Source organism: Sander lucioperca, chromosome 14 (assembly GCF_008315115.2).
Source record: "Sander lucioperca isolate FBNREF2018 chromosome 14, SLUC_FBN_1.2, whole genome shotgun sequence".
Taxonomy (NCBI): domain Eukaryota; kingdom Metazoa; phylum Chordata; class Actinopteri; order Perciformes; family Percidae; genus Sander; species Sander lucioperca.
This window is the reverse complement of record NC_050186.1, coordinates 17992093-18012468: the sequence shown is the minus strand read 5'-3', so window position 1 is coordinate 18012468 and position 20376 is coordinate 17992093. Positions and strand designations below refer to the sequence as shown.

The 20376-nt window shown below is 39.5% G+C and overlaps 1 protein-coding gene across 2 annotated transcripts in view; it reads left to right on the top strand.

Moving 5' to 3' along the window:
* angpt1 (angiopoietin 1) overlaps positions 1 to 20376 on the top strand; it is a 69663-nt gene that overhangs the window by 12439 nt on the left and 36848 nt on the right. For both annotated transcript variants that reach the window (XM_035991488.1, XM_031295902.2), the window contains one exon: positions 19222 to 19377. In XM_035991488.1, the coding sequence (XP_035847381.1) occupies positions 19222 to 19377 (156 nt within the window). The remainder of the gene's footprint in view (positions 1 to 19221; positions 19378 to 20376) is intronic.

The following is a 20376-nucleotide window of genomic DNA, read 5'->3' as shown; positions in this document are numbered from 1 at the left end:
ATGTCTGGATTAACAATATCATCTGGCGGAGAAAAAAGCATGTTAATGTTTATTGCCTTCTCCAGGAAGTAAATGTTATGTTTGGATGTCTGCTACTTTCAGCGCTACTTGAAGTACAGTTTTGAATCATGATTCCTATTTGTAAAAAGTCTGAATTCATACTTTAGCCGGTCTGTCTGCAAGACAAGAAGCAAAGCACTTTTAAAATGCTTATTATCTGGATGGAGTTGGGATCGTTCAGGGCTGTGCTAACATTGGAGCTGCTCCATAAACGCAACAACAGGCATATCATTTCAGAATTTAACAGGTAGTCCAACTTTCCTGCTTACATTTCCCAAAGAAGGCTCTTTTTTCTGGTCTGATGGTCTGTGGGCACTCAGAGCTCTGAGTGCCCACAGACAGCTACAGTAATGTGTTCCTCCATTTCTGCTTAAACGTCAGGACATCAGATCCTAAACACTGATTGGCTTTCGCGACACAGCATCACGCAAATTTCTCACTCAAGTTAAAATGTTTTAACTCACGCAAATTTTCAGCGCGGCGCCAATGATGCGAATTTTGTGTCCTTGTCTCATTTGCGCCGCGTCATTCGCACCGTGTCGTTCGTGCTGGGAATTTGCGTCTATGCGCATCTTTGCATTGACTTTGTTTTTAATTGCGCAGCGGAATTTGTGTGAAACGCGTTCAGTGTGTATGCGCCACAGCAATAGCACTGAAAGAGCAACAAAGTCACAGATGTAACCAGGGGCCAGATTCAAATGTGCTTTAGAAAAGTTTGACATTTAGGGAAATGCACTTATTCACTTTCCTGTCAAGTTTATTGAGAAGATCGATACAACTCTGATATCTGAGAGTGGTATCAATCTTCTCTACTAGCTCTCAACAAAATGGCATATAAGCATGATTAAAACATTATAGAACTATTCCATTAAATATTCAAATGGATTCTGCAACATGTAGGGCTGGTTATTGTTCCAAATGTTAGGGTACTAGTACCGATTCCATACCTGAGTTTTGGTTGATACCAGTTTCCACAGCAATGCCTTTTTCAGAACTTTACTTCAAAGAAAATGTTTTCTACAAAACCCTTTACTCTACTCACGTGTAGCAAGTGACCTGATGAACAGATTGGTGTAATATGGCATTGTTTTTAGTGCTCGTTACTCTAGCTGTTGGGCTTCTGCTGAGCTGAAGGGCAATGAGGAGCAGTCAAACCATTGTTTCTTGTTGGAAACATGAGTATGGATGGCTTATTTAAGATAAAGAAAAGGTTGCATTGTTCAAAACGATGAAGCATGCATCTCACAGCACATTCTGAGAATATCCTTTCTACTTCTCTAACATTTAAAGGACGATGAAATTTTGGCACAGATGGAAGTTCAGCAAGATAAATTTAGTTTCTATTCTTGGGACTGAAAGTAATAGATCTCATTTTCCTCTTGGTGGAGACAGTAGAAAGTGGTTGAGTGCAGTGTTTCTTGAGAAGGACAGCCTGTGCCAAACTAAGCTGTAGAACAAAGGGAGTGGGGGGGGGAAACTATCGGCGGTGTCTTATCCATGTGAAATTCCCATCATTCTGCCTCTTTACGAACATGAATGTGCTGCATAAACAGTGGTTTAAAAGGATATACCGACATGTGGGCAGCAGCTTGTTTCCCTTCCATACTGGGAGTTCATACGAGAAAGGGTGAATATGTTTCTCTACTTAGTGCTATCAGAGGGCCACACAGCATGCCTGGGGATCCAAGGAGAAAGCTATCTATTTTAGGGGTGACTGCCTCTATGAGAGTTTATTTTCACTGATAATGTGGGCCAAAACTAACAATCGGATGATGCAGAAAGGCTAGGAAATGCTCAGAGGAATAAAAAGCTCTTCCTTCCTGACCCCAAAAACTTGTAAAAAGGAAACCATGGAAATTGCTGAAGGACACTACAATAACAGCTTCCAGAAAAGTTGTCTCGGCCGCACTTGCACTATGACTGAATCCGGAAAGGAAACAGAGCTCTGTGCTTAGCATGTCATGGGAATAGGGAAAAACATTACGGCCTCTATTTCCACATGGACGTGAAAACGGAGCCCAACATTGTTAATGTTCCTGATTTTCAGGAAAAGGGGCATTTAGTAGTTTTGTCACGCTCAATATGGCAAGCCACTTTGTTTTGAGACCCCCTTTTTTCCAGAACTCATATTTCAATGCAGCCAGTGGCCCCAAACACGCTGGAGGTTTTGATATTGGACAGACAGGTATTGTACACCTATGTCTCTTTAAAGCTCAATAAATGAAGCAGTAAATTTCTCGGTAATTTCACTGTGTCTTGAATCTGTCTAGTTTACCTTATTGCCGCTATAATGCAAGCATGTGGTTCCTTTTCCATCACTCATCCGATTGAATCGCTCTCTGGTGGGCACTTTATAGGGGATTTATTTTTGTTTTAATTATAAGGTTATACATTTGGCAAAATGTGTGCAGGATTTATGATATCCCTTCTGAAAACATTGTTGCTTGAAACCTTGTAGCTTGGCACCCACTGATGCATCTGTGGAATAAATTGTGAGCTTCCTCTGATAGGTTTGTGTTTCCAAGTGCCCTCGAGTACATTCACTCCTGTAATGGAGCTAATTTTTCTTCATTTGGTTGCCGGAGGTTTAATGAATGTCAGTGCTCTGCACCGTGTCACTCGGGTATGGAAGTGACCGGTTTTTAATTGATTTTTTTTAGGTCACTTTGAGGAAGCAAAACACGTTTATAAACACAAAATTGACAAATCTTATAACCGCACGGGCTACTTTAGCCTTAATAGTCTTGTCCCTGGGTCCTCGTTGAATGTGAGTCCAATAGTCACTCTCTTTTAGCTCTGATCTGGTCTCCACCGACTCCAGAGGTAAATATCAGACTTCAAGCTAAATATGCAAACATGTTCACTAGCGAGTTGCTTACTTGCAGAGAAGCGAGAAGTGAGAAATGATCAGCCTTACCTGATAATTTGATCCATCGTTACTATAAAAATATTAAATATAGCTTTAGCGTATTATAAATGTGAGTGCTCTGCAATGATATTTAGATTTTATTCTACAGTGGCATTTCAATATTTTCTTTTATAAAATGGCTGAAACATAGCAAAAGGTTTTTACAAGAGAATGAGTATAAATAATATTATTTTGGGCAGGCAAGTGGAAGTCATTAGTACTGAGAGTGTAAGTTATGGTCAGAAGAGTTGCCAAAAGCACAAGGTTCATGGCTGTATCTCTGCTGCTGCTAAGATTGAGTGATTATGAGCCAAATATGAGATAGTAATAGCTTCGATAGAGCAAAACATTAGACATTACAGTCAATCTGAGTGTGCAGTCAGTAGGAAAGTAATGTGGTGTTATCACAGCCTGCAGCAAATCACAACTGCGTTTGGACCTATTTCAGTCTTAGAACCGACTGTTATCTTTGTTGTATTTTTGTTTTAAAATGACTTGATAAACAGAGCAGATGATAATATTACTCACCCGTATCTGCTGCTATTTATTTTTCTCCAGCCTTCAGGTTCATTTAGGTTGTGCACTGTAAATCAAGGTTTGATAAAGGTCAGGGGAACTGAAATGACATTAAAAATAAAATAAAAACAGTTGCGATGGTTACCGCAGAACGTCTACACATTGTGGATTTACAATAACGTGTCAGTCACTGTTTTTTTTTCTTTTTTCTTTTTTTTTCAGCTGCTTTACTTCCAGGAAAAGATAACGGCAAGAAAACATGCATGTCAAGTGTTGCTGGCTCTGGCAGGGAGCAGGAGAATGAAAAATCTGAAGTTTTAATGCTCTCGCAACATGCCTCAATAAATGTTCATCAAATTTAGAAGTTTACTGTAAGTCGTGTTGTTTGTTGCTTCTATCTGTATATATGGTAAAGTCTGTAAAGTGGGGAGAAAAATTCCTGAAGCCTCCCCCCCATGCTGTCTCTGAGGCCGGCTCTCCCCGCAGCGTCTCTTTGACATCCCCGACAGATGTTGCTTTTTGAGTGGATGTCTTTGTCTGTCAACACTGGGGAGCCTTCCAGAGGTTCCGGAGGACAAAACCGTTTCACCTTTTCTTGGAGTTTAGCCCTGCGGATTTAGTGTCGCAATGATATCAAAACAAAAAAATCACAATCGGATGGTTGAAAGAGATGCTCGAATCTGAAAAAGGCCTGTAGAATCAGAGTTGTGGAAAACTGATGACAGGAAGCAAGTAAAGGGTGAAAGGAGATAGGGACAGAGTGCAAAACACTGGGTGGAAAATAAACTGTTTCACTCCCTCACAATGTGGGCTAGATAGATCTTCAAATGACTAATATTTGGCTCCATTATTTTTGTTTTGTTCTTGTTGTGTGGGATAGGAGCCTTCGTGTCAAATCCAGAAGTTACCTCACTTATATGTTTAATTTTTTTTGTCCCTTTGTGTGGGTGAGAGAGGAGAGTTGGTGTGTGAATATTGTGTGATATATTAATTTACAATGTGAGACCCACACATCGTAATAGTAGACAGTCTGGAACTATGCAGAATGGCAGTCTGATTATAGACCCGTCTCGGTTTTCTGAGGGTGGTTTGGACACTTAAGTGTGTTAGGTCTTGTTTTATTGGTTAAGTGCTGCAATTGGTGTGACACCTCATTCAGCCTGCGCAGAGAGACACATGCACATATTCACCCATACAAAGATATAGACGCACATACACACCATACCCCCACAAATCTGCATACATGTTTTGAAAACGCACTCCATACGTGCCTCGTCTGGGCCCCGAGCCAGGCTTCTCACATTCAGTACCAGGGTTGGAGTTGGCACAGAGACTACAGACGTGACACAGTCAAGTGTGTTATGTATCCCCCACTGTTCAAAAATAACACCCTCAAAACATAGTACATAACAGGTCAAACAATTTTTGTTTTATATCAGAAAATATGGGACGTAGAAATAAGCGCTGAAAATGTGTAGAAGAAAAATGTAACAATTTAAAATCTTGGAAAAAGCAAAAACAAACTGTGAAAAAAAGGCATCAAAAACGTTGAAAAAAAAGTGTTTTTTTCAAGGTTGACGGGACGACAACACAAGGGTTAAATGTGATATAGCGGTATAATGTCAATAGTTCGATGTCTGTTGCTAGCTAACCAATTAGCATTAGCAGGTATCCTATGCATTGTTAAAGTTAAGAATTCAGATTTGTTTATCAGTACCATAGCAACGCTAACTTCCACTGGAATTGTCGGATAGGAACCGTCCGTAGCCTGTCGCAAGAGTTCAGTTTTTTTGAATGCATCCGGATGACCAACTGACGCGATTTGTTTCGCACCGCACTCGTTCGGACCCATTCGCATATCGGTCTGCGAATCTCCATAGGAAATGAATGACTTCCCGTCGTTTCACAGCCGTATCGGAGCTGATTTCAAGTGCCAGTGGGAAGGCGGCGTTAGTGTTGTGTTTGGGTCATGCTCCGTAAACTTGTGTTGCGTTCAATGTTGTTGTAAAATACCCCTCTGCCATCTAGTGTTTCTTCTTTTTGTTGTTTAACAGCAAATGACAATTTTTTTTTAAATGAAAGTTTTTATAAATTATTACATTTTAAATAGGGAACAAGCAGCCAAAATGGGTTTCCTCAGGAGGGTGGCTGGCGTCTCCCTTAGAGATAGGGTGAGAAGCTCAGTCATCCGTGAGGAACTCGGAGTAGAGCTGCTGCTCCTTTGTGACAAAAGGAGCCAGTTGAGGTGGTTCGGTCATCTGGTAAGGATGCCCCCTGGGCGCCTCCCTAGGGAGGTGTTCCAGGCACGTCCAGCTGGGAGGAGGCCTCGGGGAAGACCCAGGACTAGGTGGAGGGATTATATCTCCAACCTGGCCTGGGAACGCCTCGGGATCCCCCAGTCGGAGCTGGTTATTGTGGCTCGGGAAAGGGAAGTTTGGGGTCCCCTGCTGGAGCTGCTGCCCTCGCGACCCGACCCCGGATAAGCAGACAAAGATGGATGGATGGACGGACGTTTTAAATAAATCATTTAAATTTAACCATATGGTCTTAGCAATAAACAAGCCTTTAATATTTCATTTTATTTTATATTTTTTCATTTTTTATTTTAAGAAACTTTCAGTTGCACTTTTAATAAAATGACACATCTGCTGTTTTGCACAGTTTATATAAATAAAGGAATATTTTTCAGTCATTTCATTCTGTTAAAAGAAATCAGGAGAAAATCATATTGTGAACTTAAAATCGCGAATCATTGAGTGTATCGTTACATCCCTATCTGATACTAATTAGCTGATACCTAAACTTAAGGTAGTACACGTGTATCACAGTAGCCGACAGTCTAGTCCTATAATGTGCTGCTATACGGTAACCTAACAGGAAGTCGCTCATAAATATGACATTGATCCAACAGATGGATGTGCTTTTTGGGTCTGCGTTTACAACCAAAATACAAATGCTCACAAATGGTTCTTGGAAGTTTATTTAAATTGACATGTTTGCAGTGGTTCTAAGATGTAGAGGCGAACCCTCCAGAGGACTGTGTGTTTGTGTATTTCTGCACGTGTGTACAGACAAATCTGTGTCACACTAATGTCCATTTCTGCATGTGTTTGTGCATGACATTGTTTGACTTACAAATGAGTCTGTGTTTGGATGAAATGACCTTCAGCTTAACTGATGGCCTTAAAAGGATCAAAGAGACCTTCCTTCTCTGGACTCATACAGTCATAAGGTGAAGCCCTGACAGAAAAGTCACACTGTCACATTTTCTCAGCGACTGTCAAACAGCACTTCTGTTATGAATGTAGATGTATACATCTTAGTGATGCATTATGTTTAAAATAGCACGAGACATATGCCAAACCAGAGAAAGCCTTTCTGAACTATGTCGAAAACGTATGTCCTCATTTTACAGCAAGTGTATCTAAACATTTTGGCTTGAAAGAAATTTCACTTATGCATAATAGTATACAGCTAAGGTCATTGGAATATGAAGAACTGTTGAATAGTTGACAATCTCAACTAAAGGTCCATTTAATGGCTGTTCTGGAGCTTTAGATCATATCATCTTAACCAGCATGTGTAGTTTGTCATGGAAGCCTCCTCATTTGTGTTGGCTTAAAAGTTGAGTTTTCAAAGTTTATTCTTGACCTGTTCACAAAAACTAAATTAATCCGAAGGTCCATTTAGTACCTGAAACTTTTAAGCCAACTTCCTGAAATCCTGAAATTGCAAAAAAGAAAAGAAAATCTAAACATCTATAATTCCATGACAACTGGGCAAACATCTGCTGATAGAGAACATGTAATATGATCAAAAGCTCCACTAAAGTGACCTTGAGGTGAGATTGGAAAGTTAAGGAAAATGTCTTTATTCTATCGGTAGTTCGGCCATATTCTACACATAGACACAGACACAGACAGTTAAAGTAATGGACCAACAGATGCCGTTGCTCTGGACAGAGACCAGTGAAGGATATTAGAAGCACTTTTCCGGTGATAGCTGAGCGTTAATGCGCAGCCTCTAACTGAGCTTGCCGACGTAGATGTGACGTGAGCAAGTCTTCTGGTAGCTGTGCCAAGAGAAATCTCAATCATTCCCAATCTTGCAGAGACAGAGAGCGTAGGTATATGTAAAGAGATAGCATGGGCACAGGCTAATTATTGCTAACTAAAATGCTAGTTAACATTAGTAATTAAACTTTAACAGCTAATGTAAGTCGAAACTGTACTGTACAGTAATTCCTCTACTATGTGACAGTAAGTCGCGTGGTTATGACACAATCGTTAGCCTATTTTTACAAAAACGTCTGCTACGGAGCCATAACGTGAGATACAAGGTAATGGAGCCTTTTATACATTGTTGTGTTTCTTTAGAAATAAACAATGGACAAATAGTCTTTAAACGCTTCAGATGTAAAGTTATTCACTGTCAAAGTGACGTCAATATGAATGTCTGTCAATGGGATGCTAACGGCGGGTGATGGCTTGTTAGCATCAAAATTGCTCCATAGGAGTTACGGGTTGTGGAGAGAGACTTACCCCCTTGGTCCTACACCCCTGAGGTACATGGGACTACAGAATGAGATTGTAAAGCTGTTTGTGTTTGGCGGAGATATGACTTTGTTCATAGCTGTACTTCGGAGGTCTGTGGAAATTCCTGTGTGATGTGCTAGGATGTTTTGCTTTGTTGTCTGAACATAATGATCCTAGTTTAGTTACACTTTGTTTTCATCATTTGAGCCACTCTCTGCTTTTGAGTCTGTTTATACACACATTTTGTGCACTTCAGCCTAAAAAATGCAACAACAAAAAAAAAACAGAAACCTGGGCACATGAAAGGCCAGGGATTATACATACAGTGCACTATGTGTCCTCTGCTTTATTTAGCTCTCCCAACAAATCATTTTTTGGATGATTTACAGCATGTCTGACAAATTGCAGTCAGATTGCCATGCTTGTTTCAACTAACTAACTCAGATGCATGACTCACAAATATGTTTATCCTGCGGCATTTCTAGAAAGAGCTGTATCACAGCGAGCAACACACAATAAAGACAAACATGCACATTCATCCATCATCAGCTGAAGGTCGGGCAGCGGCAAATGTTTCTAATGTTGCAGCATGGCAGTGATACAATAGTGGCTGTGAGCTGTACTTTATCATCAACAGCAGCATCTATTTCCCACCTCTCCGACAGCAGTGGTAAACCACAGGTCAGACTGAAGCAGCTCCATCTGGAGAGGTTAGTCGGACCAACGCACCTCGTCTTCCTGCTCATCAGTAAGCAACAGTGGGAGAGTGGAAAATGACTCGTCGTGAGTAACATAATCTGGGCCCGATGCGATAGCGTCAATCCGTCTTTCTTTGGTGATAGAAGCAACGCAAAGCAGAGATCGTAAGAAAGAAGGGGGAGGGCAAAGCACAGGCAGAAAGAAGAAAGAGAGAGTGAGAACAACTGTAAGGCTGTGGTTGGCATTCACTGTGGTGATTGTAACCCTGGACGACTGCAGCGATGGTTTATAAACTCTGAAGTACTCGCTTAATGGGATGTTAGCATGAAAGATAAACACAAATGTGACGTTAAAGGAAACAGCCCCTGTCATTAAACGCCCATTCATTTTTGATTAGAAGAGACAACCAGCTTGATAGATAGTGGTGCTGGCACAGAAACTGGAACACTGCAAGCATTTTTTCCCTGAAGTTTCGCCTGTCTAGGAGGTTTAACATACAACATTAATGTTTCTGTCATGGCTGAGCTTAAAACAAAACATGTCCTTTTGCATCTACTTCTACATTGTTTTGGCAGAGGAATCCCCTGCTGTGATGTTTTGAGGGTACACTGGAATGCTATCTCAAATATTTGGATGTAATTGCCTTCTCCGTGGGATGGTGGGTTTGTGGTATCCCTTTGTGCTTTAGTAAAAGGGACAGACTGACGTGGCCTGTAGCATTGACACAAAAAAGCCATCAGCAGAGATATTCCTGCCCAGATGTGTCCCTGAGGAAAGATTCCCATGTTGGCCAACTTGCGTCACAATAACCTCAGACTGCCCCTCTGCTGGTACTCGCTGTTTAAGACCTCTGGGTGAATGAGCAGGTCCGAGTTTGTTTGGTTGTTTGAGTTTCGTTACGCATTCCCATGTCTTGGGTGAATGCAAGTACTTCCTCTCCCATATGGCCAGATACGCATAATTAATTGGATTAATTTTTGGTCCCATTTTGACATCAGAGAGCAGAATTGTAACTGAACCGCTCCAATTTTGCTCTAGTACCACTCATTTCGATCCTTAAAAACGTCTTTGGCAGAGTGTACATTGTTCCATTTTGTAGTTTGGCAAACCCAAAAATATGTGTTGATACAGGTTATAAAATATAAAAAATGAAAAGCTTGCTAACAAATTCTACCCATGGTTTTATTAGGGAAAATTGGGTACAGGGATGTTTGCTTTACAGGGGTTATTGTCAGAATGACTGGCTCAAATCCTGTACAGTATATTTAAATGCTTTACAAAAAAAAAAAAAAAAAAAAAAAATCTTTTCCCACTTTCATGCGATTTCAAAGAAACCTCTGACCAGTGACTTGAGTTATATGTGTTGCTACTGGAATCTGGTCATGAGATAGCTTATCCCTGTCTGGACCAACAGTAAGTTAATTTCCGGAATGAATTTTGATCGTAAAAACAAGCGTGAACAAGTGTCCACACTACGGTATCAATGTCAATAACAGAAAAGCAAACATTTCTGTTGGATGTGCTCACACCAGCTCCAGAGTGCTAAAGAACTCAAGTTCAAGCAACACATGTTGTCCATCTCTTTTTTGATGCTAAGAGAAAGTTCATTCTTTCCAAAACACATATCAAACTTAATTTGTATACCTCATTTGACTTTTGAGATGAATTGGCTTTTATCTTGCATATTACAGACATACAGAATACTTTCTCTAATTCATTTTTCTCTGAGGTTCGTAGTTAATCACTGAAGGTTTGTCTCGTAGACATAACACTGTCAAAGTCCTTGATTTAAAAAGACCTCTTCAGCTAGAACAGTGGTTCTCAACCTTTTTTGTGCCAGCGCCCCCCTATCCATTATCCAGGTCCCTAACCGCCCCCCATCAAATAAGATATAGGCTAGTTGCCCCAAATATTAATGATTACGCCCTAATATTAGGCCTATTATTGTTGTTACTATTGTTATCAAATAATCAAAAAATCATATCATTGAATGACAACATATTTATTAGTTTCCCAGGTATCAAAAAAGCCATGTGAATATAGAAATTATATTTACAGGTGTTTAAAAACAAAATGCAACCATTTGACATTCAATTTAAATTAGGTAACAGCAGCCAATCAGAACGACTAGATATGTAATGTTCAAACTTTAGGTATTACAAACACTAACAGTAGCCAATCAGAAACAGTTAGCAATTTAACATTCAAATCTATTTTTCATTCAAATCTAAATCTATAATCGAATTGTTCCAACGGAAAACAAGCTGCACTTATCAAGGGGTAAAAGCAGAAGGATTTACCTCCGAATGGAAATAAGTTTACAACCTTTGGAAGTTAGTGAGAGCCCTTTGTTGATGCTTAGAGTATAGGTTTGCTATCGCCTGTCTTGCGAGTAAATAACAGAAAAAAAACGTTTGGAGAAACACAACCCCACATCGCTCTGCGTTTTGAGGAGGTGTGAGAATCCCGTACAGTAAACAGTATCATCACTGCCTTTATCGCTTCCGCAAGAAAGTTTTAAAACGTCAAACACAAGCCCTGAACTGCCCGGGAGTTTACGAAACAGCTAAATGTTGGCCAAACAACAAAGCACAGTCGACGTCTCTTTTCTTTCTCTCTTTCTCCATGAAATGAAGCTGCCTTCAGGTGCAGTAGGAAACGTTGTTCTATAAAAGATCTGACGAAAAACTGTTAATGTGAAATATAAAGTCTACTTGTGCTACATTGGGGAGTTAAAGAACACAACAGGATATCGCACCACCCTGCGGCGATTGCATTTAAAAAAAAATCTGAACGCAGCTTCACGCTGAAGTACGGAGCTCATTTAAAATGATGCTCTTTAAGATGATGCTCTTTAAGATGATGCTCTGACATCCCGTTTCCATGAAGGCAGCACGGAGCTGCGCCAAACAAAGCTGACATGCACAGAAGAGTTATGAAACACCGTCGTGTCCAGTTGCAGTGCTGTGAACTGGCAGGTTTTAATGTTGTAGACCACTGTTTTTGGCAAGTAGTTTAAAGTGTAAACATGTATTGTTATTGTGAATCTTTGGTTTAAACTAGCTTTCAAACAAACACCCCCCCCCCGTCATCTTCTGAATCCCCCCTGGGGGCATTCACTGAGCTAGAAGCTACATTCATGTAGTGTGATTTCTGCTAGTGATGGTATGTTAGTCTTCATATAGAAGAAAGCTAAGCGTAAAATATCAAATGAGAAATTTGCCATATTCAGGTTTTGAAATGTGTCATTAAGAAAAGTAAAGGAAACTAAAAACAGAAACAGTACTTCTAGTCTCTTTTCATTTCTCAGAGCTTTTATATTTTTGGATATTTGACCTCATCCTAATAAACACTGAAATCGCTATGTGAGCCACATTTCTGCCAATTTATGTTTTGAAATTATGATTTTGCACTACATTCTTCACATTTTACTCAGACAGAAATCAAGCTTTGTTATTTTATTGTGGTTTTCTATTGTAACTTGAAGTAAATTGGCCGTTTACGAAGCTCATTAGTCATCATTTTCCACTCTTTTACAATTTGTGGTTTATTTAAATAAACTCTTAACACTGATTAATGATTTACAAGGCCATGCAGGTCACACACATTTAACCAATTGAATATGGAAAATCAGTTTGGCCTAAAACAGGTTAGAAGTTCTGATGTGTTTTTCCATAGAAACATTGGCTGAATATTCTCACTTTCTTTCATTGTATGCCCTGTTGACAAACCATTGTGACAGAAAACCTTTGAAGTGCTGTGCCTCTGAACCTGCCAATCGATTTTGGGCACTTCCACATAAGCACAGTGATTTACCCAGTAATCTATACAGAGAAACGGTTGTTTAGTTTTCAGGTTGTGGACACAAGGCTCATTATGTTCTTGGAAATGCACAACCGAAAATGTAAAGGACATCAACAAAATAGCATCTTGACAGAAAGACGAAGGGGAAGAAAAGAAGAAAGAAAGATGTAAAAGGAGAGGAGAAAAGAGTCTTAGAGTGCCGGGTGCTGGCAGTAGCTGGGTTGTTTTTCAGATGGCAGTCAGTCTATCTGGCCGAGGGAAGCCCTGATCAACAGTATTCAGACAGAGAACCCGAGATGAAGCAGGGACTGGACCACCCACCTCACAGCAGACCTCTGTTTCTACCCTATACAGTATGATGATATTTGACCATTCGCTAAGCTACACCTCCCTTACTTACTGTTACTAGGCCTGTCTGCTTTCCACTCTTGCACAGCACATACCTATATGAAGTCTACAATGATGGCAATGGCAGATGTATCTTTTAAATTCTTTTATAATTTTTAAACAATGGGTCATGATTTCAGACGGAGGTAGCCAAAAGCTGTCTTGTCATTTCTTGCAACATATGCTTTTGCCAAATTAAAAGAAAATGGACACTGGCAGATTTTTAACAGCTGTAGCTACCTCGCTTATTAAACTAGTGTTAGCTCAATGAGTTGGTTTGAAAAACACTCACTGACTTTTTACAGTTTTCAGCTGACAAGAATTTTGGCCTTAAATGCACTTGAACACTTTTGATGGCTACATACATGATGTTGCGCAAAAAGACTCAGCTAATTCTAATCAGCTACACGCTAACGATTGCAACTTATGTTTGACTAGATAAACACACGCTCTTGAATACTGGTTTTGGAACGGCTAAAATAAAGACATGCTGAACCATGCATACCACTTCATTATGTTTAGAAATCTGTTTCTCAGCATGTCAGGCCTGGAGTACCGATAGCCAAGCTATGATTGGAAAATTGCTTTTTGTTATGCGAATGGTTCAAACCCCCATTTCAGAGTCAAGTATAAGCTGCTATTTTGTCCGCTAAGGCATGTGGCACGTGTGTTTGTTTATTATATTTCCGTCTGTCTGTCTGCCACTCTCCCTTTCGCTTTCTACTGACATTCTATGAGACGAAAAAAAAAATGTGGCAGCAATTGAGTAAAGGCCTGAATGTTGGCCATGGGGGCGAAGGTCACAGAGGCCAACTGTGAGTTCAGCCTGAGTTGTTACTCACCTAATCTTGACAGAGTTTAAGACAGAAAGTCTTAAAACGGCTTCAAGGTGGATTTAAAAACAAACAGGCCAGTGACGTAAGACAGCTTTCAAAAATACGTACTGAGGTATATTATAAAAGACAGGGCAGTGAATCAGGATAACACCTCCTAAAGCCCTACCAGAGTAAATTCTAGACCCAGGTTTCAAAGAGGGGTGTCAAATGTACCCTTCATTGTCTGAGGATAAGAAGGCGTGAGTGCGTTCTGCTGGTGTACGTTCCAAGGTGGTTGTTATACACCAGGAGGTGCTGATTTTGGGGGGTGGGGGACAGTCGGTAACAGCCACCTATGCTGTACTCCATTAAAGTGGTCTGAAATGAATCCAGGTCTGAGCGTAAGGGATGCATCCCAGAAGCCAGACTGCCCCAGTAACACCATCACCTACACACACACACACACACACACACACACACCGACTCAGAGATAAGCAGAGATGTGACAGAGCTCTAGCAGTAAGTGTTTTATATAGTCCAGACTCACTGATTTCTAATTCTCACAGTGTCTCTCAGCACCACCATCCCTGCTGCTGTTTAGAAAAAGATCAAGACCCCCTTTTAGAATGACTAAATTGCAGTAATCTGTAACAATGATAGCAGGGAGTATCATCTTGAGGGATTACCCTGTTCTTGGCTCTCAAGCAATGGGAAATTAGCAGCTGCACCATGACAATGTACAGAATATGTATGGTGGGGATCTCAGACGATGTATTTTGTGCCTTTTTGCCTGTGTACACATGTCTCTCTGTATGATGAACAGTCTCTTTGCTCATAAAATCTGTATCCTGCTACATGCTTTATGTTATACAGCCTGTCATTTATGTATGTTCCAGACAACCCAAAGCACCTTGCTCAGTGATTAACACTCAATTGTAACTAATAAAACCAGTCTGTACATGCAGTACGCTGCATTGGGAGGGTGCAGTTAGGTTACTAACGGATCTCCGTCGTTGTGATGTCGGGCAGCATCAATAGTAAAGTCACAGGCAGTTCACATGAAGCCAGACTGTGCCAAACACACCAATTTAAAACCTTTATGCCTCGGTGTAAAGTAGCACTTAGGGAAACATAAACTTGTGTTTATGTGACTCTCACTTAGCAAACAGTGATTTTGTGAAACCAGATGCTAGATTTAGTTGTTTCTAAAACCAGAGCCTGGTATTATTGCACCTTCAAGAATGTCCCCTATAAATCACAAAAAAAGATTTATTTTATGTGATGAAAGAGGAGTTTATTTTAATTTCCTTCGATTTTCAAAGCGTGAAATGTGCACACACAGAGGGGAATTGACAAAAGTAACAAGTTTTTAAATTTACATTTCAAAGTCAGACTTTTGAAAGAAGAAAAAAATATTTTACAAATGAAAATCTGAATTTAGAAGCAATACAACTTAACTTAAGGTACATATTGTTGCATAACTTTATGACTCTCCTTCACTTGTGGTGCGGTTACATTACAGTATTTAGCATTGTATCATGCTTTTCACTTCATCCTCACTGGCTGATTTGTAGCAGAAGTTACATAATCTTTAAAGATGCAGTTTAAAAATAATGTGACCCCTTTATATCTGAAAGCCTGTTTTGAGTTTACTTCATTGTTTGAATCTTGCTGACGATATTCCACTTAGATTGTTACACCTGACTGTACGGTTCAGGGTGACCCCCATTTTTTTAGTTTAACCCTGAGTTGGTGGGCTCCACCTAGAGGCTTACCAAACCGTAAAGCTTTTAAACCATGTTTACTGGTCTGAAACCTGTTTCTCGTCAATTCCCATTTGTGAGAAGAATTCTCGGGTAACTGACAAAATGACCAGTTGGTTTTGTCATCTCATTGGCTTTTTGACTCTATCTCTTAATGAAAATGCATAGACAGACCTACCAGCACCATTAATTGAAATGAATTGGTTCCAGTTTAACGTCAATGAAACATTGTTTAGTTACAATAGATTCTGGTGAAAATCAGTAATTGGCCTTAGAACCCTGTGTCTTAGTAAACAATAAAGCACCACAACCTTTGCATTGTCATTATGCACTCATATTTATTTCACCATTCCAATCCCATTCCCAACTGACCCAAATTTGCATTTCAGTTCTGGCAACAAAATAGCCTATTTGCTTTCATTGCTGACAATTGTTACTATTGGTATTCACTGACTGGAAAAGCGCAGCATTTAACTGGAGCCGAGGTTAGAAACCATCTAAATAACCCGACACCCACATAGACCCACTTTACGGCTTCCTGAGTGGTGATTTTACATGATTGGGCGTGTTTGCGTAATCTTGTTTCTCCTTGGTACTTTCCATTTATGACCCCCGCCAGATCCCAGCCATAAGTCAGCCACATTCCCTAGGCCACAAACCATGAAGTGATCGCTGCGCTTAAGTTTCCGTCAGCCATATGTCTCTTACCTTTTCTCTCAAGGTGACGTGCACAGTAAACTGCAGTGCAATGCTGTTGTAAGATGTACAAAGCAGTGAGGTTTAAATTGAAGTTTTGAACCTTGGCCTAAAAGGACATAAAAACAACCTACACCATCTACAGAGTCAGAGATTTTACATTTCTAGATGGATTAAAAAAACATTTCCAAAGTCATATTTTCTGGTTCATTATCAGAGTAATGCGTCATTACTTCAGTTTTGTGGATTCCAGACTCACTGTTTTCTTTCCAATTCCTCAGGCCAGACTATTGGAGGTTATGTGGAAAGTGACACTTATATCAGCCTTATGTAGTTCACAGTTAGGGGAAGCGTTATTATGTCTGAAATCTGGCCCGAAGAAATGTTACATTTAACTTTTAATATTGTTGCCAAGAGAGAATATCACATTGAAAAGCTAATTCGACTTGGCAGACATATGCAAATGACTGAGAGCTAGCCGTTTCTGTAGAAGAGAGCTAAGAGCAAAGAGATCCATCTCTGTTCCGACTGTTTCATTATCTGTCAGCCTGGGATTGATTGTATTGTTGCAATCCATCTATTCTTTATAAAAGCAGGAAAATGGCTGTTCTTTTTCTGCAAGTGGATGTTTTACTATAAATATCTACAGTATAAAAATTCATCAAGATTTTATTGCGCTAGCAGATATATCGAGTTTTCTGTTAGTTTTAGAAACTTTATGTTTGCTAACACAGCCCAAAACCAATATATACAGTATGTACTAGACACAGTCAACCTTGTCGACTTTCACTGATCTAATCATTAGATCAAATGTAAATTGGAGGCACTCCCAACATACAGTTGTCAAGATTGGGCCATAATGGGAAGCCCTGAAAAACGAGATCGTACTAACCTTTAACTGACTTGTGTAAATTCACCTATATGCATGGCAAGCATAAAAGGCCAGCTAGACTTATAGCTAGTGGGAATTATTTTGTCTATTTGTTTGTTTGTTTGTTTGTTTGGTTGCTTTCATAGGAATACATATGTACAGGTCCCTTTGAGTTTGTGTTTCCCAACCAGGGGTGCTTGTACCTCAGGGGGTACTTCTACAGTTGCCAAGGGGTACATGGAAAGATTGTAGAGTAACTCAACTAATCTGAAAAAAATATAGAAATTATGATGTGATTAAAATGATTACAAGTCTGTCTTAACACTACATGTTGCAGTTATAAAAGAGTGTGTGAAAACTAGTTAGCAAGCGAGCACAGAAGTTTAAACAGGTAGCTAAAAGTAATAACTAAGTTCAAATGATTAGCTAAAAGTAACGTTAATGAATGAATGGTTGAAACATTTAGCTTCACTCCAAGTAGCAGTAGCCTATTAGGCTAGTAGTAGTACGAATGCTGACCAAACCAACTTTAATATTGACAGTTCAATTGTATGAAAAAATTAACTATATCCACTTTTATATAGTGTTACATTTACATATACATTTGGAACATCCATTGGGAATCGAAGAAGGGGTACGCGAGTTCATCTGACAGGGCTGTGGGGGTACCTCAGAACAAAAAGGTCGGGAACCACTGGACTAGACTGTCAGTGGGGGTAAATCACCGGACCTCAGGACTAACACGATAATGGTTATGTACCTACAGAGGGATGAAAAGATGAAATGAGACTATGTGCTGTGACCAGCTGATTTCTGTGGAAGGGTCTCGTAACTTACAATAAAGCATTTTCCTCCACAGACTCTTTTACCAGTGTGTGAGCAGTTTATTCGGCCCATAGCTTCAGTACAGGATGAACTATTGTTAAGGACACCAACACATGTGATATTATGCTTTTTGACTCTGATTTGTCTTGGCTGATGTGTTCTTGAAAAATGCCTGTAACAGCCCATTGATGAGCCAAAGCAAAACTGAGAATCTCCCCACTGGCCGATTTATTGAATCATCTCAGTGTGTGTTCAGGCTGCGAGCACCCAGATGAACAAGTGGACAATTTAAATCCAATCAAGTCAGATTTATTTATAAAACAAAAGTAACCATATGCAGACTAGCCCTTCGATATCTAATAAGTCAACAATTAAGGGAACAAAATGATGTAAAACACTGTACAAATAAGACACAAGGATACAGAGTCCAAGAAAGTAAGATTTTGTAGGATTACCTAAACCTACCTACCTGAGCCTCAATAAAGGAAACGAAAACACTCCTTTAGTGAAACAATTCACCGGGAGGAAAATAAAGAAAAATCCAAGCACAGTACACAGATGGTCCATGTAGTTAATCTTTATGAAGAATAGTATCCAACACCAACCTCCATCTTGTAATTGGTTGCGTTTGGAGATAAGCATGAAAGAGTCCTTTCTAGACAAGCTTCAGTGAATATCTGTTCATCTCTGCCTCTTCCATCACAGGCTAACCACCTACATCTGGCTGTGCATATAGACTAAACTAATTCTTCACATGAGCAGCACTCAAATGAAGGAAAAAATATGTTTGTGCATTACTTCAGATGTACATAAGAATCTTTCCAGTATGCGACCAAAGGAATGCTGATTTTGATTGTATCTTGATTAAGGTATATTATATGGCATCCTGTGAATGTGGATATGTGATAGATAAGAGTCGAACAAGTGGAGACAAAATCAATGCTTCCAAGATGATATTACATCAGTGTACCAAGCTCGTATATTTCTTAGAGTTGAAAGCTGCCTGATGTCAGTTGTAAAACATCTTTTTACCATTGTACTGTACTGTGATCACAGGCAAATAGTTGAAAATCTGTTTAATCTTGTGCCAGATTTACTAGGCCAGTGGGACCAGTTATATCAGTGTCTTATGTGCATCCGATTTTAATGTGGCAGCTGAGTTACAATGTCTTGATTCTGGACATTAATCTAAAGGCAAATTGAGAAATTGTGTTTCAATGGATCTGAGATTCTTTCTACATTTATACATTAATGGTGCAAACCTGCAAGTATACTGTGGAACATGTGCTGTGTTCTGTATGTCTGTGAGCTCTAATCCTATTTTTTTTTTTTTATTGTGCAGATTGAGAACTACATCAAAGAGAGCATGAAGACAGAGATGGCTCAACTGCAGCAGAACGCCGTCCACAACCACACAGCAGCCATGTTGGAAATGGGCACCAACCTTCTTTCTCAGACGGCTGAACAGACGCGCAAGCTAACAGACGTTGAGACACAGGTAACGACTCGAAAAACCCACTTAGCTAATGCTCTCAAACATGTAGATGTCTCCCATTCATTTTTCTCATGACGTCTTTCTATTGCACACACACTCTAACAATGAGAGGATCCACCTTATGCTCCATTAACTCAACTATTCCATGTTCAACTGCCCCAAAAAGGTTACAGAGCACTGGCCTAAGACAATACTGCTGCTATATAAATGCCTATCCATACTTTGACTTATTTGGCGCAGGTTCCTTTTAGTGTTTATATGGAGCAGTTTGAGGAGGCGATGGAAAGTTGTTAAGTTAGCGGTGGGTCATTGTTGCTACAGCACTAACAAGATAACTGTTTGCAAAGTTAAAAAAGTATATCCTAAGTATTACCATGTGTTGGGTGAACACTTGACGAAATGAAAACAAAGTTGATGGTTTTTATGTGCCTTAAATGTGGCTTGAATGTGCAGTGTGTTTTTTACTCCACTGTCTAGAAAGCCTTAAACACAGCCCTGAGTTTTTGGTTCTCTTCAGGGTTTGGTGCACATGTGCATTATACAGAATTAGCTAACAGTATGTATACAGTAGGCCTGAACGATTAATTGTTTCCAAATCGAAATCGCGATTTAAAAGAATGTGATTAGCTAATTGTTAAGATAAAGCAAATGTCAATTATTAAGATGAATGTTTGTTGTAACATTCAGTTAAACATTTTTTATTCCTCTTTTCATTATTATATTTACTGTTTTTTCATAAGATACATGCTGGAATAATGTTACATAACACAGCTTGTTTAAAGAAATGTCCTATTTTCAGTGAATTTTCATTTATTTTTATTACTTTATTTAACATGATCAAAGAAGGTGCAGTATGTAGCTAAACAATAGATAGATAGATAGATAGATGGATAGATAGATAGATAGATAGCCTTTATTATTAGACTCATGGTCCATTTACATATTAATTCACAATAATAATCGCAAATCGAATCCTAATTGCAATATCTGGCAGAATAATCG